The 24,185-nt window shown below is 43.4% G+C and overlaps 2 protein-coding genes across 8 annotated transcripts in view; one reads left to right on the top strand and one right to left on the bottom strand.

Annotated features, from left to right (window-relative positions):
• Positions 1 to 24,185, top strand: part of MACROD2 (mono-ADP ribosylhydrolase 2) — a 1,296,381-nt gene that overhangs the window by 111,413 nt on the left and 1,160,783 nt on the right. The window lies entirely within an intron of this gene.
• On the bottom strand, positions 1,647 to 13,602 carry FLRT3 (fibronectin leucine rich transmembrane protein 3). 3 transcript variants are annotated; one of them, XM_077316407.1, is made up of 4 exons: positions 13,458 to 13,602; positions 6,123 to 6,865; positions 4,697 to 4,840; positions 1,647 to 3,945 (listed from the first exon to the last, which is right to left on the bottom strand). In XM_077316407.1, exon 4 carries the CDS (start codon positions 3,891 to 3,893, stop codon positions 1,944 to 1,946), a length of 1,950 nt encoding a protein of 649 aa, XP_077172522.1. In that variant the 5' UTR covers positions 3,894 to 3,945; positions 4,697 to 4,840; positions 6,123 to 6,865; positions 13,458 to 13,602; the 3' UTR covers positions 1,647 to 1,943. The 3 variants fall into 3 exon arrangements, with proteins under 3 accessions (XP_077172522.1, XP_077172512.1, XP_077172504.1); XM_077316397.1 differs by having other exon boundaries at positions 4,697 to 4,856; XM_077316389.1 differs by lacking the exon at positions 4,697 to 4,840.

Raw genomic sequence — 24,185 nt, forward strand, 5'->3', positions numbered from 1 at the left:
ACCCAGCCTACTTGTGTGGATAAACTGATCCTCTGAAAATTCAGCCCTGCCATTCCCTAAGAGATGTATTCCTAAACAAATGTTGAAGGAGCTTATATGCATCGTTAGTTTCATAAGGATCTGCTAGACCAGGAGTCTCCAGGATGCGACCTGTGGGTGCTGTGGCACTTATAAACATGCTTTCTGGCATACATCAAGTGTTTTTAGAAAGCGGGCAAGGCATTTGCACAGAAAGACTTCTGCTTGGCCAATGGAGATTTTTTAAAAATGTTGCTTTAGCATCAGCTGCCACCACAGGACAAGAATCTACTGTGTATTTCTCAAGCTGTAGCTAGAATTTTGTAGTTGGCTCTGCCTCTTATGCCAGCTGTTTTGTGGGTGTCACTTTGTTGCTGTGCACACTGTGCTGTGTTAGAATTCCAAATGTGCCCACAGGCTCAAAAAGGTTGGGGACTCCTGTGCTGCCCTCTCGACATGAATAGCCAAGATATCAACCTTCTTGGGAAATAATTGGCTTGTGTACAGGTACTTAACTATTTCACCTACCTTCATTCTGTTCTGAAACAATTGTAGAAGAAAAATAGCTATTAAACATTATGGTACTCTGTTGAATAACAAAGGAATTGTTTGTGCTTTTTTGCACTTATTCTGAGATGGGCTTGGTACAAAACAGAATTTGAATACGTTTCAGATTGCATAAGAAAAAGAAAACTTCAGAATAAGAGCACTTAGTTTCCTGTACTTAGTTTTATATTTTATTCAGCATTAAGAGCAATATCTTTATATAATTAAGTGTATGTATGTGAAAAGTTTGTTCCCAGTTAAAGGTGGAACACGTATAACTTCAAGGCACATACAAGACTGACCAAAGGGCACGTGCATGCACTTTGGTTTTCATTTGGGCAAGAGAGTTATGGCAACAAAATGTCTAGGGAGTGTGAGACATTAACTTGGTCACAATTAAGCAGAAAGCCAATTCGAGAGTAGTTTTTTTCATTTCTGTTTTATTAAGGAATTTCAGAATAACTGGAAGAGTAATGGGCAATAATCTCTACTGTAGTTGGAAGTATGTCTAAATGTGTAATATTTTAGGGCATCTTGAGGGTTTGCTGTAGCAGCATGGAAAGACTAGAGCTAGTAGCTTTGCCAGTGATGCACATTCTTCTTCAGAGTAGTTAGGAAATCTTTGGATCGTTTATACGTTGAATGAAATCTTAGATCCTGTAACTATTTTTCTGTTTCGTGAATGGAAGTAATCACTTAACTGTCAAAAAACAAGCCTCCATTTTTCATCTGGGGCAATTGTGTGTGCTTCTATGATCATTTATATTTCTCTGTCTGCTGCAATCTCTGATATTTTACTTTAAAACATTTTTATAGCTAAACTTGATATTGCCCATTACTTTGAACTCTTGGATGATTAAATTTTAGTGCTATTTATAGATTTAAAGTAATACCCAGAGTTATATTTTGATCTATTTTGTAGCCACTTCTGAATATCCTCAATTTTCCCGGTTTAACCTTTCACAAACGTGAGAATGGCCTGTGCTTATACTTACAAGGATCTCAAATGTATGCAAAGTCCTGATTGTTCAACACAGCAAGAGAATTCACTTTCACAGTCAACAAGTCATCTTACTCAGTAGAACACAAAAGTTAAATGGTCTGTAATTTCAATATTAGCAAGGAAAATACAGTACAAATTACTAAAAAATACTAAAATATAGAATTGTTTTTCAGGCATCCTTGCTACATTTATCGCAGCAGTAACCCGAAATTTGAAACTTTTAATAAAAAGTTCTTAAATATAAATTATATGGCAAATGTACAATACATTGCTTATTCAGTCTTTTAATCCAGTGTTCTGTAGTAGAATAGCAACCTTTAAAATTGCTTTTCTTTATAAGAAAAATCATTCGGAAGTCTAATCCTTTGTTTTAGTATCATGAATGCGAGTGATCCGAATCCGGTATACCACTGTCTCTGTAGCTTCTGTTACTGCTACTTTCACTGTGGTTGTTTTTATATATATTCATTCCATTGGGTGGGAATATAGTATGTATTACAAGCTCCTCCTTGGATACTTGTTCATTGTTCAAAGAGATCATCTGAAAAGAGGTCTCCCTGATTTCTAAAATGGAATTGTCCTTCTTAGTCCCAGCTTCAGCATAATCGTCTTTTCTCCTCCGGCCTTTGCTGTATGCACAGTTTCTTGAGAACAAGGATCCGTTCCGATGGACGTACCAACAAACTAAAGCAAGCAGTGCTATTGCTACCAAGGCTACAGCACCTCCTATGATAGCTGCTAAGGGCAAATTAGAATTTTTGTACGGTTCTTTCTCTTGTTCATGATTTAGGGTGGTTGTAGGGTTGTACATTTTAAGGGGTGCAGTTTCAGTCTCTATGCAAACAGGCATTTCATCAGACAGGTAGATGTTACTGGTTTCCATGGGAACCAGGCATACACGGTATGGCGAATCAGGCTCAAGGGCAGTAAGCAGGTAGTCGCTCCGGTCTCCTGTAACTATTGTTTCAGTTATAGATCCAAAGACAGGGCTGTGGCCCATTTTGAGCCAACTGAGTCTTAAAGCAGTCATGGGTAGTGCAACTCTCCAAGAAATATGTATCGTTTCACTGCTGACAGACTTTACCACAATAGTAATAATTTCCTGTATTGGGGTAACCGTAGTCCTGTAGTTTCTGTGCAGATTAGGATTCTTTATTTCAGGTGGTTTGGTCACAGAAGCTGGCCAGTTTCCTTGCATGGGGTATAAAGTGTTTGGTATTGAAGCAGTCATTTGGATAGTGCTTACAATATCCTCATCTTTGCAGTCAAACAGCTGCGGGTTGAGGTCTTTGATCGCCATTCCACGTACTTTTTCTGGCGCTTGGCACATCAGTCCCCGCACATTGACTCTAACAGGCAGCGTCTGCAACCAATCACGAACCCATTTCATTTTGCACCCACAGTGCCAAGGATTGTTGCGCAGAAATAACTGGGTTATATTGTCCAGGTCATCAAAGACACCCTGAGGTAAATTACTTAGATTGTTATTGGACATATCTAGTCGGTAGAGTTGCCGGAGGTATGCAAATGCATTAGGCGGTACATGATTTATGTGGTTTTCTTGCAGATAAAGCTTTCTCAGGTTTGTGCCCGGCAAATTTGTTGGAGCAGCTATAAGGGAATTCCGAACCAATGAGAGTTCTGTTAGATTGACTAGGTTCATGAACACTTTTTCTCCTAATCCATGATTGTTTAAGAGATTCCCGTCTAAAACTAGACGCTTTAAATTTGTAAGGTCTTGAAGGGACAGCTCCGAAATTGTGGAAATACGATTATCATCCAAGCGCAGCTCTTCTATTGTTTTGGGCAAGCCCCAGGGAATAGTGCTAAGGTGATTTCGAGAGAGAAAAAGAAGTCTCAGATATATATTATCCCGGAAGGCTCCGTCTTCGATGCTAACTGCTGAAACAGAATTATCATCCAAATGCAGTTCTTCTAGATAAGGAATCTGTGAAAGCGAATCATAAGTAATTGTCCTTATGTTATTTTCCTGTAAATGCAATTCTTTGATGTATTTTGGGAGGTTGGTAGGAAATTCATCCAGACTGTTGTGGTATAAATAAATGCGTTCCACTTTGATCAAGGTTTTTAAATCAGAAGGAATTCCAGCATTGTTAATTTGATTGTTCTGAAGGTAAAGGGTTGTAGCATCCTCTGGAATCCCAGCAGGAATTGATGTCAAGTCACGATCATTGCAGTAAATGAAACCTGCATCACAGCGGCAGACTGAAGGGCAAGACTTGGCACTGGCAGACGGAGGTGCCATTTTGAGCAGCAGCCCTATCTCGGTCCAAATTAGAATGAAGTTCCAAGTTATGTTGATCATGGTCAAGTTGCAGTGAGGTTTGTACACAGGTCAATGTTTGGTATCCAGCAACCTAGAAAAGAGATTAACCAGGCCATTACTAGAAAGAACCAATTAGAAGTATACATTTCACTGCCACAGATTTACAGTTGGATAGGTTACTGTTCATGTATCCTCTCTATAACTTCGTAACTGTGATTCCAGATGGTAGGTTTATTTAACAGAGAAAAAAATACTTGTATTTTAGTGGAATTTAGATTTCTTGTTTGGCCTACTATAAGAAGAACTCTTTTTTTAACTACCCAAAGGAATCTCAAAGCGGCCTACCCTTCCTGTCCCCACAACAGACACCATGTGAGGGAGGTGGAGTTGAGAGAACTGAGACTGGCCCAAGGTCACTCAGCCAGCTGCGTGTGGAGGGATGGGAAACCAAACCTGGTTGTCAAGTTTAGAGGCTGCTGCTCCTAACCGCTACACAAGCTGGCTCTCACTTCCCCTTGTAAAAGGGACTGTGGCTCAGTAGAAAAGCATGTTCTCGTCATGGAGGTCCAAGATTCAATCCCTGCCATCCCTACATAGAAGGATCAAATAGCAGTGATGTGAAAGACCTCTGCTTGGAACCCTGGAGAACCACTGCCCATCTGAATAGACAATACTGAACTTGACAGACCAGTGGATCTGATTTGGTAAGAGACAGAATCCAAATAAATCTTTTTAGGCATGTACCATCATCTTTTTCCTGTTTCCCCTGTTGTATTTAGAATGCATTTCATCAGAGCCTTTTAGAAGTTTTCTCTCAACTTTGATTGGCTGTTTGTGCTCACCTGGCAGTTGTTCCCCGAGGAAGAGCTCCAGAAACCCATTCTGCATGAAGAGTTTGCTGTCACAGCTCTTTGGACTAGAAGTATTATCTGGAACCAGGGTTGCAATTCTGGGTTGGGGAATTCCTGGGGATTTGGAGGTAGAACCTGGATAGGGCAAAGTCTGTGAAGGACAAGGACCATGGAGAGGGATAATACCATACAGTCTGCCCTCCAAGGTAGTCATTTTCTCCAGGGAAATTGAGGTCTGTAGTCTGAAGATCAGCTGTAATTCTGGGAGTACTCCAGGCCACACCTGGAGATTGGCAACATGATTTGGAATTTACATCATGTTGGCTAATGGGATTAAAAAATTGCCACTTCAGCCTATTGTCTGAACATGCCTACATTGCAGTAATGAAGCTCGTAGTTTCCAAGCTACTTAGACTTGCAGGGTTGTTGGCGAGTCAATGGGCAGGGAGCATTCTCTTGCAAAGTGTGACTTTTGGGTAACTAATTAGATCATTTTTAGTAGCTAATAATGAATAGTGATGAAATGTGTATGGCAGTTCCACGCTTTTCACTTGGCTGGAGTTATAATTAAGTAAGCCTAGCTGAAAGTGTAAATGCAGAAGTGATCTTCTTTGACTTTATGTACAGATTTCATAAACGGATGATGAAAAATTAATGGTACAGCTTCAGTGAAAGTATCGAATCTGTAATTTAAACATCATTGTTTAAATTTTCCAATATAGGAGGTATGAAAATACAAAATAGGTAGGTGGATATCCGAAACATAAGGTTTGCAGCCTTTGACTCAGTCTTCAAAGGCTAGAAATAATTAGTTGTAGTATTTAATACTGCATATTATGTTAAGAACTATGATACAAAGGCATTTAATCATAATGAACAAATAATGTTTATAGTACACTATTTATAAATTATTAATTGTAGTATTTATAAAATAAATGGTCTTCAATCCATCCCATGACACTAAAATGTAGCTGCTAATAGTGAACTCCTAAATAGGCCTAGGTGCATTGAAGCCCATGGAAACAATCACCTACAATACTGCAGTTCTTCTTAGGATTGTATTGTAAGAAAATGATTAGAAATTTTATTTATTAATTAGATTTTATCCTGCCACTCTCAGCAAGCTGGCTCACAATGGTAACAATAAAACATCCTAAAATAACTAAAAACATCATATTTGCAATCTGGTTGTATAGTGGAAATGTCTTTTTTTTATGTAGATAAAATACAGGTAGAGGCAACTGGAACATCTTTACCGATATTTCACAAATCTCTTAAAACTTTGTTTACTTAGTTTTCCCACAGCCTAATTAACTGATCTATCATATTTATCTACACAAGTTTTACAATTTCTTTCATAGTTTTCTGCACCTTGTTGATGAACTAATGAACAAATGAAATACTTTATTGGTCCTACCTTATTTAAAGATGTGAGGGAATCTATTGTGCTTGCTAAAATCCAGCGAGAATCCACTTTTTTGAAAACCAGGGAGGGAAGTTTCTAGTTTAATTCACACAGCTGTACTTCCTTTGCAATAGTAGCTCAAGTGATGCTTACGGTAGAGTTGCTTTCCTGGCAGGCCCCACTATATTCATTTAACATTCCCATAAAGTTTTTTTCTTTGTACATCAGATTGTTGAGGATGAAAGCTTTAGATTCCTAGAGGACTGTGACTTTGAAGAAGAGGGGAGGGAGTTTCTCTTCCGCTGTTAAAGTCTCTGTGTGAAGAGATTCTTTTGTTTTCGTATAATACCCTTAACAAAAATTGCCTTCTTTGTGGTTCTTACAAGCTCTTCTACATAGCAGCATGGTTAGAAATAGAAAATTCAGCTCCATGTTTTCAAAACCATTCATGATGCTAAGACTTGGAATTATGATGGCTTCTTCAGAAGAGATAGGAACTTGCGTTTTTTTCTGTCCAAAATCATCCAAGAATAAATTTTGAACTGTAGGTATGCCTTGGTAAATCCATGCCCGCTGGGTTGCCTTGTTCATTTAGGACTAGATCAAAGTACGCTTCCTTAGTCTGTCTGTAGATTTCAAGGACTCATTTATTATAGAGAGTTTTTATTGAATTTGGAGAATTTTCTTTTTGAAGAAACAAACATTCTAGTGCCAGTGGAGAGTTTCTTTTCTGGAATTCCACTCTGGCAAGTTTCCTGTGAAAGCAAACAAATAATGCTATTGAGAAATGGTGATTACCTAATGCATATCTTTCTCTCTGTTTTTTTTTAATACTAAGACTTATTGTGAGAAGGACAATTGAGCAAAAATGTGAAGCTGCTGTACATTGCTGTCCTAAGTTCAGCTTTTAAGCTAAGCAAAAACAGTAATAGTTTTGATGAACAAACGAAGGTGGTACAGTTCTTTAAACTTTTTGGACACGACTCTGAATTGCAAGTCGGAGCCCTGCTTCATGGGACAGGTTTCTGGTTTCCTGCTTTCAAGAACCAAGATCTGCACTTTACAATACTTGCCTCTCTTAAGATCCAGTGCTCCAAATTCTATCAATTATCACTGTTGTAAATGCCTTAGAAAACCTACTTCTTTGGTGTGCCAAAACAAGGAACAGTTAGATATTAATTATAGAAATGTGCATTTCAGAACAAGCAATTTGCTTGGAAAGTGAAGCTATATTGCACTAGCTGTATAACAAGCAAAGGATTGGTTTTGAATCAGTGCTGTGAAGCATCCCAGATCCCAACATCACCGTGTTTTGTGAAATTTCATTGAGGTAACTGTTTTGGTCTTTTGGGTTTTTCTTGAAAACTCAGGTGACCAAGCGTCTTTGTACAACAAGAACCATACCCATGCTGTGAAGTCATTAAAACTGTTATTGTATTTTCCTGCAAAGTTTATTTCATTCTCTAAATGCTGAAACTATGTGCACCCTTAAGCAACTTTATTAGGGAATAAACTCTGTTGAATACAGTGTAGTTTATTTCTGAGTAAGCATGTTTAGGATTGCTGTATACCTAACATCTGCTCTGTCCACATTTTATAGCCTCCTATTAGCCATGAGATTCTGCTTCTGATAAAGCAAAGGTTGTGGACTTTTTGTGCCTGTAGTATACTACTGCTTTGTATATACTGTTCTTAAGTTTGATACAAGCATTTACATTTTCCTTTTGTTTTCTTGACACAGTCCCATGAAAGTTGGCTTTTCTGTGGTTAGCCAGAAGAATTTTGACAAAATATAATGCAGTTCTAACAAAGACATAAAATACTATTTGTGTAGAATTAATCTAATTATTTAGATTAGGAAAACTTGTTGCAAATACACTGCTAATGCTAGCTGAAAGTTTACTTACAGTTTTGACTTTTGACAATAAATCTGTGGGAGATATTAATTGTAATTTGTAATTCATATCTATGAGCATATGGTATTGAGACAGGTTATTATCCTTTTAAGAAGCACTGCTAAAGTATTATCACTTGAAGTAGAATAAATAACTCTTCAGCAAATAACTAGTAGTCTCTGCTCATTTCACTGACAAACTTTTTTTATTTTTACCCTGATCTTAACTGGAGAAAACATGAGGTTCTGGTGTTTAAAACTACATAACCGACTTTAGCTAACCTGCACACAAGGATAATTATTAGTCTTGGCCTATGCTAAGTTTGGGCAAAGGAAAAGTAGCTTAAAGTAACACCCATGCAAAAGAATTATATAGGAACGGAAAATGAAGCTACTTAAAATTATTAACTGAAGAGCAGGAATTTCCTGTAAAGTAGTCTTGCAGGGAAAACTGCATGCAAACACTGAAAACGGACATATAGAATATCTGACCATTTTACCTCAAACAAATAAGACCCTACACCTATTTCTGGAGACAAAATTATAACTTCCATATGTTTAAAATCTCCTTTCTCCCCTTTGGTACTATATTTGCTATTCAATGCCTCACACTGCCCCATTGTATTTGTCTTAAGGATGGATTAAAATGAAAGTACTGTTTTTTTTTAACCTCTTTTCTCAAAAACTACATCAAAACAAAAGGATAAAATAAAACAAGCCTCTTATGAAGGCGGGAAAGACTGTTTCAAAAATGTGGATTAAGCTTTGTATCCCCCCCCCCCCGTTTCTTTCATTAAGAAATGAGAACAGTTTTCTTTACTTTTGATTTAATTTGATATCCTGCACTTCCTCTTTATATCCAATGCTGCTGCTGAAAACAATGTATTTGCATAATGAAGGCAAGCCGTGATCTATCCAGATAGAAGGGAATCCTGCTGCCTATCTTGGCCTTCTCTTTTCTTGAGCTCTCCTGTACGTATTCCCTGACATCAAGGCTTTCTAGCTGAGTTTGCAGGATGAAAAGAGAAATATCCCCTACTGCTACAGAGAACCTTGGCTGGGGTTTCACAATGTCCAGTTGGGAGCTTCATGGGCCTATGGTTTTGAAAGAGAACATTACATTTTGAACAAAACACGAAGAAAGTAGAACAGAAATCCCAGCTAATTAAGGATTTTCTTAATAAACTGCAGGAGCTTTCACTCCATCCTTTTTTTAGCACATCAACATAATGCTTGAAAACATTTGGAGACAGGGTTGCATTCATATAGTACTTGATATATTCTTGATCAATGACAACCTGTGTAAACATTATATAAGCTGATGATTGCATATCAGGGGCTTTAATGCAATTCTTTAACTGTACAATAGGTGCATTTTGTTTTTGCTCTGATATATTTTGAAAAACATTTAAAATACTTTAAACACAGAATCAGTGGACAGCTCTGAATTAAAGGTGAGATGATTAAGGGAAGTTTTTGTTGGATACTTGGTTTAAAAAATTAAGAGAGAATGTGTGATGGTGTGTTCAGTGGTAGGACTCAGATGTGCATCTCTCTTCCGGAAGCCCTCCACAGCAGCCTTTACGGATTCAAATATATCTCCTATGGCTATAAATGTCAATGGCGTGAGACCTAGAATTAATTTGCCTTGGCTGCACAAAACTGATAGGTCAGCAATTTTGGTTCTGCAAACCGTTTGATTTATTTCACGATCCCTTTTGTGGGTTGAGGAAAGTATCCACTCACCCAGCTCTTGCTGAAATCTGTTGTGCCGACTGCATGGCTTTTGAAGAGCCAGTCTACAATCAGGCTGTCCCTGGGCTGCGGCGGCTATTAAAAACCTTCACAAAGTTATTTTGGTTAAACATGACTCAGCTGTCTGGAAAACAAAGTGTATAACATTGTTTTCTTAAGTGCACTACTCAGGGTTAGCTGATAGTGACAGGGAAATGCTTCCCTAAGCCACCCTGTCTAGAAGCTACAATTTTCATTGGCATAGTATTTCAGGAAGGTGCCCCATTCTTTTGTTCGGTGTTAGGCAAGCAGAAGAAGCTTAAAATATCCCCCTGAGAGCAAAGGAATGTAAAGCTTTGTTTAGAAGTGGACTTCTGAGCCCCTTTTTATTTCTTTCAGGAACACTGACATGTCTCAGTCTAAGCCACCCTGAAAATGTGACTTTTGTGGCATGTAGGAAACACACAGGTTTTCTTTCCTGGCAAAGAGTAAAGATAGAATGCAACTGTCCAATGAAAGAAAAATGTTGAACTTCTAGATGAAAAGATACTGATGAACTTTTAGTTGGATAGGAGAACCAAACATTTCTAGGACTGCCAGATCCAGCTTGGGAAACTCCTGGAGATTTGGGGATGGTGCCTGGAAAGGACGGGGACCTCATTGGGGTCTAATGCCACAGAGTCAACTCCCCTTTTCTCCAGGGGAACTGACCTCTGCAGTCTGGAGATGAGCCCTAGATCTCACCTGGAGGCTGGCATCCCTAAAAGGTATTTTCGTCTGCCTGCTTATATACCATTTGCCCCTTTGTTGTCAGAAATGAAAAACAGAAATTTGTACAGATGTCTTAAAGCCTGATGCTACTCATGTGGGATTGCGTTGTTAAGTGGCAGTCCTAGGACTGTTTACTTAGAAGTAAGCTTCTCCGAGTTCAATCTGACATGTCCAGAGCTGCTTCTGTCTACTTTGGCCTACGGATTGTCTCTGCAAAAGGATCACTGGGGCTGTTGGACGTTTAAGCACAATCATTTGGTTTTGTGTAGAACAGCTATTTCTATACTGATGATGACTATACTGGTGCCAGTTCTCTCTTAAACAATAACTCACATTTTAATAACAGCTGTTTACGTACTTAATTGAAGCTGAACCTAGAAAGAGTGACTTTTTTGTGTACACATCCTTTCTTTACCATGCTCCTTTAAACAGTTGAGCTGCTTTGGTTATCTCAAAACACACATTTGGAAGTATGTTCCATTAAAATGAGTGGAGCACATTCCCATGTAAACTGGGGTGTTAGAAATATTGAATCAAGCTACAGCTCCCACCAGCAATGGAGCAAAAAGATGTTCTGTGGGCAGTGAAACAGTAGAAGAAGCCAGTAACAATCTGAGGTTATTGTTTTCAGCTGCTGGGAAAAGGGTAGTAAAAACTGAAGCATAAAGCCAAAGGGCAGGTCTAGTTTTGCTTTTCAGGCAGTACCATTTGTTTCTGAGAAGGACTGACTGGCTTGTTTGCAGCAGGGAAATTCTGCCCGCTGGGGGGTAGCACACACCACAAGAAATCTCTTCTCAGAGGCCGAGTCTGATTTTGTATTAAAAATGCTGCTGTCCAGTTTGTCTGCTTTAATCACAAAGGCTTCTGGTGAGAGAACAGTGGAGGATTCCAGGGTAGGGGGGCTTGGGCAAAAAGCATTTTGTTTCTAGCAGTGACTTCATTCTGCTGAATTTGCTTTGGGGGGGGATAATGTGCTTTTAAGTCGAATCTGAAGATCTTTTAGCTATTTTAAATAAAGATTTGGTAGAGGAAGGTAGCCATGATTCCCTTGAGTTGGTGGGTGGGGAGACAACAGAACTGGAAAGCAATTTTGAATTGATGGGGGGAAATTAAATAGTTACTGAAATTTGCTTTGGTAAACAGAAACATCTATTTTGATAGGTGTTACAGCCTGCATTCTGAAACTTAGCATCTGCAATATTGGGGAAGGTAAATTATTTTAATTTGTAAGGTGTTACTATTCCTAGTAAAGGTGAATTAGCCTGAGCAGGATCACTTGGGAAGCAAAATCTGCTGCATCCTAGCTTCCATAGTCATCTATTTATTTCGAGTGATGATCCAGTTTTTGATCTGGCTATAAAGCCTTGTTCAGAATTCATATATTCAACTCATCTTGTTATCACTGTAATTTGAAAGTCTTCTGCTTGGGCAAGAGACCCTCTTCCAGGAAACCAGGCTGGATGTAATTAGAATGTGCAAGCTTCAATTAAACTTTTCTCAACATTTCACTTAGTAATAAAACAACCACCGTTTATTATTTTTAAAGGGTGACTTAAACTGCTTGCAAAGATGAGAAACCTGTCATTGGTACTGCCTTGTTTAACTCAGTTGTGGAAATAATTTTAGTTGTGCTGTAGGTTTAGAAGAGTTAATAAGCGAGGACAGTCTCTGCTATTTTGGGGGGGGGGGGCGGAATTGGTTGCCTATGGGTAATGCTAAGGATACAACATATAACTGTACCTTTATTAAGAGCTCAGACAGCAACTTGATGATTGCAATAATAATTCCTATAATCACAAGTTACACTTTAAATGTAGCAGTTAATTCAAAGCATATATTGCTTTTCTTTCCTGGTGGTTTCACATTCTAAAGTTTAACTGGCAAACAAATGTAGAGGACAAGACAGGATTATGTGTGCCGCCTGTTCTAATGGTTTGGATTTGTTTCCCTGTGTTTCTTACAGCCATAAACCACAATTTTGGTAAAACTGAAAATGACAAATACTGCAGGGGAAAACAAGCAAAAGCAACGCATGCAGACATAAATCATTCACAGTGAAGAATCATGCTTATTAAGCCACAAACATCTTCTTTAAAAACCAATTTTTGTAGAGCGTGGCGAGCTCAACACGATACAGGCTCACATGCTTTAAAAATCCAGCCAGCATGGAGAAAAACCGTGAAAGGAGGCATTTCCAGTATTGGCCCGTTGTCCCGACCTTGGCATTCATAAAACACGTTTTCTTTTCTGCAGTGGCGTGTTGCATATTGACATTTTTTGGGGAGCCGCTCTGTTTTTGCATCTCTGGCTCGTTCATTATTAATTACAGCCCCTTGTTTGAAATTAAAAAAGCACAGTCCCGCGGGAGATGAAGCATCACGACAACAGGTTTCTGCAGGCACAACCCCCCCCCCCTGAACATTGACGGCGTTTAAAGCAGGGGTAGTCAAACTGCGGCCCTCCAGATGTCCATGGACTACAATTCCCATGAGCCCCTGCCAGCATGCTGGCAGGGGCTCATGGGAATTGTAGTCCATGGACATCTGGAGGGCCGCAGTTTGACTACCCCTGCTTTAAAGGTCCCGCCCGGCGGTCGCTCGCCCTTCCCTGCTCCGACCCAGCCGAGCGTCTCCGCCCGCCCGGGGGCAAGAGCGTGTGCGGCGGCGTCCCCAGCGCTGCCCCGAGGTCTGACCGCGCAGCTCAGGCTCCGGAGCCCGGCGTGGGCGCTCACGGGTCCGGGCTAAAAGTTCCCTCGGCCTCGGAGTGGGTTCGCTCCTTCGCGGGCGGCGTCTTCCCTGCACCCCTCCCCGTCGCCGGAGTCGGGCCAGCCCGGCCGCCCCAAGGGGCGCGTGCACTCGGGCTTGCAGCCGCACGGCCGACGAGAGCTGGACTCCGGCGCGCGGAGCTGGAGCACCCTGACCCGCCCGGCGCGCCGGCCACGCACTTACCAGCAGGGGAAGGAGCGGCCGAGGAGCCGTGATCCCGCGCCCGGCACCGTCCGCACCCGCACGAGCTCTCGCCGGCCAGCCAGCCCGCCCGTCCGCTCCGCGCGCCGCTCGCCCGCTCGCCCGCCCACCGCCCGCTCGCAGTGGCTGGCCCGGGAGTGACGTCATCGGAGGGCCGGCCCCGCCTCGGCTGCAGGCGGGCCCGCAGACGCCAGAGGGCGCCCGAGGAGGCCCGGCGGGCTCGAACTGGCGCTCGGCTCCGGCTTGACCCTGCGGCGGCAGCCAACTCCCGGCAGGAGTCTCCCGGCATCGCGCCACGTGCCAGCGGGAAGCCGCCCTGTGCCGCGGCGGAGCTCGGAAAGCGGGTGGAAGTGGCTCCTGGGGGGGTTGGGAGGGTAGGGATGTGCCTGGTGCCTGGCAGCGACCACTGCGAGATTTGCCAGAGGGGTCCCTGTTTGAAGTACAGTATTTGCTGGCGTTCCCCCCCCCCCCCCCTGAAAAACATGCCTCCAAGTGGAGGGGTCGTCCTATACGCCGGGTGCACTTCAGTTGGGATAGACAGAGCTGCCCATATTGGCCCATGCAGGGGTAGTCAAACTGCGGCCCTCCAGATGTCCATGGACTACAATTCCCATGAGCCCCTGCCAGCATTCGCTGGCAGGGGCTCCTGGGAATTGTAGTCCATGGACATCTGGAGGGCCACAGTTTGACTACCCCTGGCCCATAGTACTGTATTTTGAGTGGAAATGTTGGGGGCTTGTCTTATACGCCGGCAAATCCGGTACCTCTTTTGTGCCTTTCTAAATATGGCCCCCCAAGCATAGCGGGGTCGTGGGTCTCCTGCGGGCAGAGTAGTGTGATCTGATCTGCGTTCCGTTGGGCCCCCCCTTCAGTTGGCTGCCCGTCCGCCATCCCTGCTCTGCAGAGAAGCCCATGGCACGGCTTTGCAAAGAGCAGTCTGGAGAGCACAGACAGTTAGGAAATGCCAATTAGACGAGATTCTTCTGCTTATCACTGATAAGACCCTTTAAAATATTTGCGGCTTTTCCTGCAGTTTAGCTTTCTTTTTACTAGTAGTATATTAACTGAGGGGAGGTTTACATTTCTCATTGTCTGAGTTTCCCTCTGCATACCTCCTCGCCTCTGAAATCTGGTCCGTTGTCTCCCGTGCAGGTCTTTGGTTGCCTTCTCCCCATCCGCTTAATTCTCCTTATCTCATCTCTGGGCGTCTGGCACAGCAGTGTGGTGCCTTGGGTTCAACAGAAAAGGACTTTGTCCTGTCAGTGGAAGTGCCTGATAAGAATGAGGCTGACCTCCCTTGTTCTCTGGCTACACTTTCTGTTGGCATCCGAGGACAGGGAGGCCAAGCTCAATTAAGTTCACAAGAGATCTGGTCATTTAAAACTCTTGTGACTATGGAAATCATTAGGAACCTGAGAAATTGGGGGATAAAGAAAAAGGGTAGACGCATTTAACCCCATTCTTTTCTAGTGTCACTCTCCATTTGCATCAGTGCAGAAGACACGTTAGTTAGGTATGCTTGGATTACTAAAGTTAATTGCAATTTAGTCTCTCGCAACTATCGCCGTTCTGCAAAGACGCAGAGTTTGAGGTTCAGTCCATTCAACAGATTGCAGCACATGCTGTAGGAGAGCACCACATGTATCAGTGGACAGTTCATGAAAAGACATGTAGAATGCACATCCAGCTATCTCAGTCTGTGGAGCCTAGCCAAGTGCTTAATGCATCAGCTAGGAACTGTAACAAATCTTCTTGAACTATTCCAAAGGGTCCTGAAGAAATAATTAGATTTTACCCAGTCATAGCTGCCACAGAATACTAAAAAGAGTTATGAAAACTCTCCGTCAGATGCCTTTTGTGCAGCTGTCTGTATTATTTAGGCTTTTAAAACAACTGTTTGAATATATGGCTAAAGTTGTTCTTCCACGAGAAGGCGTAATTTGCAGATGCGGTTTTTGCTGCAAGAAAAAAAACCACACCTAATGCAAATGGGAATAAAAGCTTGTAGTGGAAGGATAATCTGTATTAGATTACTGAGTAAAATTATGCCTCACATTAAGAAATGAACAAACAGTAAAGTCTGCTGAATGGATAAAAGTCTGCTGAAAAATGTTTTCTAGGTAGCAACTACCTGGATTTTATAACCCAGAAGTCATCGTTCTAATCTTTTAACAAAAGTGACTCCTGGGAAACTACTTTCATGAACAGTTAGATTGAAGTCCAGTAGCGCCTTAGAAAGATTTTCAGGGTATATGAGACCCAGTTTATAACCTGAAAATCTTCCTAGTCTCCAAGGTGCACCTGGACTTCACTCTAACTGTTCTAGTGCAGACCGAAATGGCTACCCTTTGAAAGAGCTTTTGTTGAAAGGCTGTTGCCTAAATTACTGGCACCCCCCTGGCATTACTGGTGCCCCTAGTCTCTGAGATGGGAGACCATCAAGGAAGGCTCTGGAAGGGAATGGCAAACCACCTCTGCTTCCCACTTGCCTTGAGAGCCCTTTGCTGGATGTTGGCAGCATTTAAATACACAAAGAGATGTGAAGCTCCAAGCTGCTTAAAAGAATGAAATAGTTTTATTTAGAAGAGGAGCAAACTTTATATAGAAAGAGGAGAGAGAGGGAGGCCTGTCTTACTGTTCTATTGTCTCCATTCTGTCTGTTTTGTAGGCAAGCAGGGAAGAAATGTGTACAAAGGAGCAGGAAGCCCCTTGATTCTCTCCCTTGTTTGTGGAAACTGCCGTTCTGTTGAGTCTTGTGCAACTCAATACTGATTTTGTGGTTCCCAACCTTTTTTGGGCTCCAGAATTACAGGCAGCAACTTGGTTTATCAGGATGCTTTTCATTTCGACAGCTAATCAGAAGCCTTGCAGGGCAAAGGTTCTACCTAGCTACAGCCACTTTGGAAAAGCATTTTGAGGGAGCCAGGAAGGATGTTGAGGAAGGGGTTGCCCCCCCCCACTACCCAGAATGACATATACTCAGATGCATTTTTATTGTGAGCCAGTCTGCTTGTTGGCCTTGGATCAGAAATCTTGGTTTAATCCCCTCCAACTGTCCTGAGGTGCGAGGGGAGGGTGGTATATAAATATAATAAACTAGCTTCAAAGCCCGTTCCCCTCCCCTGGCCGGGCAGCTTAAGGTGGCTTTGGGCTGCAGCTCGCAGCCAAATCAAGTGGGGTGGGCAGGGGCTGGGCAGCTCATGAGCAGGGCTGAGACGGAGCTCCTTAGCAGGCAGTCAGCAGGCCAGTAGGCCCTCATTAGCAGGCCCAGTCTAGCAGGCCAAGAGGCCCTTGTAGCAAGGCCTCCACCACAACACTTTGCCCAGGGCCCTTTCCCCTTACCTGCTGCTGGCTCCAGGTCAAAGCTCGTTGCACCCTGATTGGCCCTATTCCAACTTGGACAGCCGGACAGCCTAGGCTGTTTCAGAAATATATAGAGGAACAACAATGGATAAGGATAAATAAAATAATTAGGTGTAATTCCTGCAGCACTGCTGGTGGGATGGTTGTCTCATTGAAGTGGGAGTGTCCTGCCTTTTCCCATGGCCTGTGTATAGCCAGGAAGTTGGAGCCAACTAAGTTGTCACTTGAAGGAAGGCAGGATGCTGTTTCTGTTGGCTGCAGAGGAGAGGACACGCAGTAATGGGTTTAAACTTCAAGTACAACCATATAGGCTAGATATCAGGAAAAAATGTTCACAGTCAGAGTAGTTCAGCAGTGGAATAGGCTGCCTAAGGAGGTGGTGAGCTCCCCCTCACTGGCAGTCTTCAAGCAAAGGTTGGATACACACTTTTCTTGGATGCTTTAGGATGCTTAGGGCTGATCCTGCGTTGAGCAGGGGGTTGGACTAGATCGCCTGTGTAGCCCCTTCCAACTCTGTTTCTATGATTCTATTGATTCTTAAACTAATTCTTTATTATGCCCTTCATAGTTTGACTTTTCTAATTAACCATTTTAATAAATTAACAAAGTTTGATGGCAGCAGTGAGGATTTTGATAGGGAGAACTGCTGGAAATGAATGGAGCTGGTGATCACATAGTTGTGCTGGGATTTACCGCAAAGTCTAGGCCAGTTTTTGTTTAATCAAAGTCTAGCTGACAAAACTGAGACTTGGAGAATGCAAGTTGTGTTGATCTTGGTTTACTGGCATGGGAGTTACAGTTGCACTGTAGCAGAGCTGTGTTTTGCTGATCCTTTTTTTGTGTGGTTCTGCTCTTCTCGCCCCCTCTACCAATTTTGATTATGTGCTCAGAAGAAGGATCAGCCCTTTGATTCTTGAAAGTACAAAGTGAATAAAACAGCCATATAAGGCATTCCACCCTCTGATAAATCAATGGTGGTGACCATTGTTAGAGATTGTCATAGATGGAATGGGTTATTACTCTGATTGAAGAGGACAATGCTTATGTTCCTAATCAGATCAGCATTTTATAACTGGCTTTTAAACAATGTTGTTTTCAGAGCGATAGATGCCCTTGTTGCATCAGTGCCCTTCTTTCTCAGTTCCTGTCTCTTTTCCTGGGGAATATAATAGAAGAAGCCATTCAAAGCTTCTCTGTTGGGCTGTGGTTCTGTGAAAAAGAGTTGCCTAAAATGTGAGCATACCAAAGTACTTTCAAACTATTGTGAGTGCAACAAAAAGTGATAATAGGGTGCTGCATACCCACAATGGCTGCCTCTCCTAAGTGCGTGGTGTATTTGGGATGTGTATAGTAGCTTATAAAACGGAAATACTTGAAAGGATCATTATAATTGCTATAAGTAGCATTCATCTTCAAGCACGCTCATATCTTAAGAGATCTGCGGAATGGAAAATCTGTTTCCCCCTGTTATTTGTGTTAGTGGGAGTAAATTGGGTGTTTATCTTATTAAAGCATGTGCCCTTATACTGCGCTCTGGAATTGAATAAAAAGAGAAGTGTATTGTAGCTATTGCATTCTTTTATGTGAACTAGTTCTCATGTGGTGGTAAAGTCTAGCAGGATCGCTTTAATCTTATGGTATATCACTTCCCCAGAATCTGAATAGCCAAACTCGACATTTTGTGTACTGCTTCTTCACTTCCTGGGATGCATGCTTTTTAGAAACACAAGAAAGAAAGCTTGTAAGCTCCCAGAATTGCTTCATTGCTCAGTTTTCCATCTCTGCGGAAGGATGGAAAATAAAGACAGGGGTAGGTTACCTGGCAAAGCCAAAGTTGTCACTCCAAACAGCAGAGGTGAAGGTGCATATTGCAAGTGTCTGCTGCTGGGAAAGCTATATTTATTGACTGCTTTGGATATGTATGTCCTCAAAAATAAGTTAAGATATCACCACTTCATGCTTGTATAGCCTTCCATGGAGACAAGTGACTCTGCAAATATTTTCTGTCAAAACAATGCCCTCACATGCTTGTACAAGTGATGCAGGACAAGAGAGCAATTTGTGATGGGGCAATTAGAAGAAGAGTTGATTTTTATACCCTGCTTTGCACTGTAAGCAGCTTACAATCACCTTCCCTCCCTCTCCCCACAACACCTTCCCTGTGAGGTAGGTGAGGCTGAGAGAGCTCTGACTGTTGATTTAGAAAAATACTATCAGGAGTGATGAACCCAAGCTCATTCAGCTGGCTGCATGTGGAAGAATCAAACCCAGCTCACCGGATTAGAAGCCACCACTCTACACCACTCTTTGGATTAAGCCTCTTCTTTTGGCTGCAACCTGAATGTGAACGTCTCCTTGAATAAATGCCTTTGACTGGACAAAACTTTGCTATCTTTGCTATATGGACAATTGTGCCCCTGCGCTTATCTCTCCAGAGAATTCTCCCTGGACGAGAAAAACTGGGCCATTTGGGGAAAAGAGGCAGTAAAAATTGCCCTTTCCACCTGGCGCCACCTACTAGAGGGGGCAAAGGAGCCCTTCAAGGTTGGGACAGATCACAAAAACCTAGAAGTCCTCCGCAAACCGCGCAACCTCAACTCCAAACAAATTTGGTAGGCGGAGTTCTTTGCCCGTTTCAATTTCAGGCTTTCCCACATTCCCGGGAAGAAAAACTTTCTGGCAGACTCGTTCTCTCGTATGCATAGAGAGGGGCGAGACGGGGAGGAACCGCATTTAAACATTGTATTCAGCCCTCACCAGCTGGGCATTTTGGTATGAACTCGTAGCCAAACAAAGCAGGGGAACTCCCCGGTGTTGCCCCCCCAGCAGGGGGACAATGGGGCCAATCCAGCCACAGGCCATGTGGATGGGAGGACAGAAAATGTCCCACTCAGTTACACAGTGCTTTGTAGGGCCAAATGGGGCATTTAAAAAAATTGCAGTAAGGAGGGATTGCATTGTAATGCAATCCTACCTTTATGCAATTTTTCTAAAACTCCGTCTCCCCTCCACGTGGCAAAACCTTTCCCCCCTGGTTGTGCTGTGAGAACGCGGAAATCCAGGGCTGACGGTGTGCGCCGCAGAAATAGGTTCCATGCAGGGACACAGGAAGCAGCTCCGCAGCAATGCACCAGCGGTGGACCAGAGAGGAAAGCTGGTGAGGAATTGGTATCAGTGATGTTAGCCAGTACAATTGTGACTGCTGTAAAAGAAAGCTGAAGACTTGATAAGTGTGATTTAAAACAGTCTTTTCTTCTCGGGAGAAAATAGTCCACACTGCTGGTCTCTCTGAAGTGGGAACCATTTACCCTTGGAACTCTGGGTGTCAGCAAAATAAAGCCTATAAATCAACCAGAGTAATGCAGGTGTCATTTGGTCTTGACTATACTTACTCCACGGGAAAAATCTTCTGTGTTATTGCAGGCGGCAAGAAGATGGGAGGGGGTACCGCACTCATTCCAAGGGATGGTTTGGTGGGCTAGAGGTTCTGCAGGGAAAGTAGTGTTGACTGGGTGAATTCTGTCACGATTTGCTAAGAATATAACACCCCAAAGCCCAAAACAAACTCCATCATGCATGCAGGTGTTGGATATAGTTGGGTTTCTGTAGGACAAGGATCCTCAACCATTTTGAGCTGGCAGGCAGTGAGTGGGGTGCAGTCCCAAAATGGCTGCCTCAAAATGGTTGTCTCAGTGAAGCTCCTGAGGACAGCTGCTGCCAAAGCAATGCTTTTCAAAATCCGCACAGTTGATCAGATCTCCAGCGGCCAAACAATAAACTCGCTGGGCCAAAGCCCCACCTCAGCCTTCCCTTTGAAAAAAACCCTGAAAAAAACACTTGTTCCACACCAGGACAGGTGTCAGCATGTAGCATGACACCCATGGGTAGTATCCTGGGGAATCTCTGCTTTTTTCAAATTATGATTTAACCATACAGGTGATATGACCATATACAGTCATGTTGACTCACCTACCCCTCCCAAATGGCCAACGATGGGCCTGTAGGGGGTGGGAAGGGGAGGAACCCTGGGTGGGCCTGTACCCAGCTGTGCTTCCCAACCACATTCAACATGATTGCAGGACTTCTGGGATTTCTCAAAGCCTGAAGATTATTTCAGAGGTGTCTCAATGGTAACAAAATTGAACAAGGCTGCTCTAAACACTGTACCATGCTGGCTCTCTGCCTTCAAAAATCTACCAAGCTGCTGCATGTTATTCAAGAGAAAGAGATATAGAACATTTTGTTAGAAATCACAAAGAAGAAAGACAATAGAAGAAGAGTTGGTCCTTATATGCCGCTTTTCTCTACCCGAAGGAGGCTCAAAGTGGCTCATAGTCGCCTTCCCTTTCCTCTCCCCACAACAGACACCCTGTGGGGTGGGTGAGGCTGAGAGAGCGCTGATATCACTGCTCGGTCAGAACAGTTTTGTCAGTGCCGTGGCGAGCCCAAGGTCACCCAGCTGGCTGCATGTGGGGGAGCGCAGAATCAAACCCAGCATGCCAGATTAGGAGTCCACACTCCTCACCACTACACCAAACTGGCTCTCACACCAACCTGGCTCTCTGTTGTACAGTTGATACTTGATCTTAGTCCAAAGGCTGAGAAGCGATCGTTTTTGCATAACCTTGCACAATTCTTGCGTAACTGTGTTGATAACATTTGTGCCTTTTTAATGCGAGGACATATTATGTGGCATTTCTGGGCCATTCTTCCCGTAGCTTGGAAAAAAGGTGACAGAGGTCTCCTCCAGGTTTCGTTTTCTGTGTTTCACATCTGGAGAGGCAGGTTTGGAGAGGGGAAGTCCAGTACAATAGACAGTGAAGTCGAGCAATTCCCATAATCAGGTTTCTGTAAAAGCTTATGAGCAACTGGCCACAACTTGGTTTTAATTAAATGTAAAGGGATAAAGGACAATAACGTGGACTAAGGAAAGGGATTCAGCTTCAGCTTTGAAATTTCCTGACTTTCATCCCTTCTGTCACTCTGTCAATGTAACTTAAACACAGGATTTCAAGAGGTAATTTCCTTCTCTTGCAGGTTAATAACTGTTCTGTTTTTATTAAAGCAAAAAACCCCAAAGCAAACAAAAAATACCCAACCTCTTTCAAATAATGCCTTTTCAAGCTACTTAATATGTTTAATCCTTTTGTCGGCCATAATGTTATGGGAGTAGAGGCTTCATGAGATACTTGTCTGTGCAACAAGATTGTCAGGATGCTGTTTGTTCTGTTCTGAAACATAAACGTGAGTGTGGGATGGATACTACAGTAGATAGGTGTCCTTGTCTTGTGGTGAATTTTCATCCCTTTCTGGCTTGTCCCGGGCAATGCAGCCCTTTCCATGACTGCTTCCAAGTCTTGTTAGAGACACAGTTTTAATGTACACAAGAGCTGCTCTGGTCTAACATTGATCCAAAGTTCTTTTTTTTTTTGCTTTTAATGAAGCAAATATGTTTAAGATTACAACTCAAGATCAGACTGCGAGCAGAGACTTTGGAGTAAGTTTCACTGCCGTTGCTGGGCCTTGTTTTTGAGTCAGCATGTTTTAAATTAAGGTGTTTGAAGTCGCTGATATGCCTGGATAGGAACCTTTGGGGCAAGTATCTTAACACCGCCCCGCCGCGTACTAAATAAAACATTAAGGGCTTTAGGGGCGGGATGTGTCCGGGATGAGGAAGGGTCCAGATTGGACCCTTCCTCTGGACAGACAATCGGAGGGATCAATCGGCAGGCGCAAAGCACCTGCCGATTGGTCCCTCCGATTTCCAGCCCTGACCAACTGCGAGGCGCGTGCAGCGCTCCTCGCAGTTGCTCCTTTGCTGCCAGCCTGGTGCGTCGGGAGGCGCAAAGCTGCCTGCTGCTGCCACCAGCACATCGCCCCCCCCCCGGCGCAGCCAGCCAGAAGCCGCCGCCACTGGAAGCTTCGGGACTGCTGCCGCAAGCTGTGCCCTGCCCCACGGACCAACAGCCACCCAGCTCCTGCGACGCCAACATGCCAGGTAGGCACCAGGCCCATAGGACGTCCCCACCCTTGCCGAGCAGGGCCACACAGCCCTGCCGCCCTCATGGCGCGCCCTGCTAGCGCCCGCTGCATTTTGACTGCAGCGGGCTTATTTACTAGTTTCCTATAATTTGCAAATGGTAAAACCAAGGAAGCCAGCAGTTCAGCATGAAAGAGACGCTGCTGATTATCTTGCCAAACGTTCATGTTTTTGTATTTCAGTCTAGAATATAAAACAAGATAGTAAAATGTATGTATTTATTGTATCATTTTTTCAAACTGGTGGACATAACCCATATCTCCAAGTGGGTAGCCATGTTGGTCTGCAGCAGTAGAACAAAGTTTGAATCCAGGGGCATCTTGAAGACCAAAAATATTTTATTCTGGATAAAAACATTTGTGTGTATGCACACTTCTTCAGTTACATTGAAAGAGACTTCCTCAAGACTTACATATCAGGGGGTATAGTTGCCAGGAGGGGCTGGTAAACTGAGCCATACGTATAGCTAAGATTGCATTAACACAGTTTGTAAGACCTCTGATAGCAGCAAATCAGCATACAAATATTAAAAGGGGGGGACTCCATTGCACTGTACCCCACTGAGGTCCAGGGGGTGGCAGCCTCCAGGTGGGACCTGGGGATCCCCCAGAGCGACAGCTTCTCCCCAGGCCACAGAGGTCAGTTCTCCTGGAGATAATGGCTGCTTGGGAAAGAGGGACTCTGGGGCATTTTACCCTTTTGGTAACCCTGTCCTGACCAGCACAAGGGCCGTTGACAGCCACAGGCTCAGGGGCTCAGCTGAGGCACTCTGCCCCCATCTCAGCCTGCAGGCCGCTCTTTGTCTTCGGCATTGCTGCTCATCTCCAGACTATAAAGATCAGCTAGTTCCCCCCAAACTCCTATTCCCTGCTGTCCTTTCTGAAAGCTTCCAGTGCCCTACAGGGCCAGTCGCAGAGCTCCAGCATCAAACTCACCACAGGCCAGCACAACTACCATCCGTGGACAAGGGCAGGCAGAAGAGGCAGGAAATCTACTCAGAGGTGAGAAAACAAGTGCAGACAGGCTATCAGCCCCGGACACCAACACATACCCGCCTCCTCTGGGCACTTTCACGTGCACATGTGCCAGTAACCAGGAAGTACTAGCGCACCTGCCCAGTAGCTTCTTTTCCAGTCAGCATTGATTTATTGCACTGGGTTACTCTTTGGCATCAGGCCGTAAACGGAAAGATTGAAGTCTGTTGCTGACCAAGCAGCTGGTTTTGCTGGTGGCTGCGAGGGGGAAGGCTATTACAAACCTTGGAATTGGATTTCTCTGATAAGGGTCAAAACACACTTTATGGTTAA

This window comes from Paroedura picta, chromosome 1 (assembly GCF_049243985.1).
Source record: "Paroedura picta isolate Pp20150507F chromosome 1, Ppicta_v3.0, whole genome shotgun sequence".
Lineage (NCBI taxonomy): Eukaryota > Metazoa > Chordata > Lepidosauria > Squamata > Gekkonidae > Paroedura > Paroedura picta.

Bases quoted from the DNA above. Each gene is read 5' to 3' on its own strand.
- FLRT3 (XM_077316389.1), bottom strand. From the start codon at position 3,893: ATGATCAACATAACTTGGAACTTCATTCTAATTTGGACCGAGATAGGG.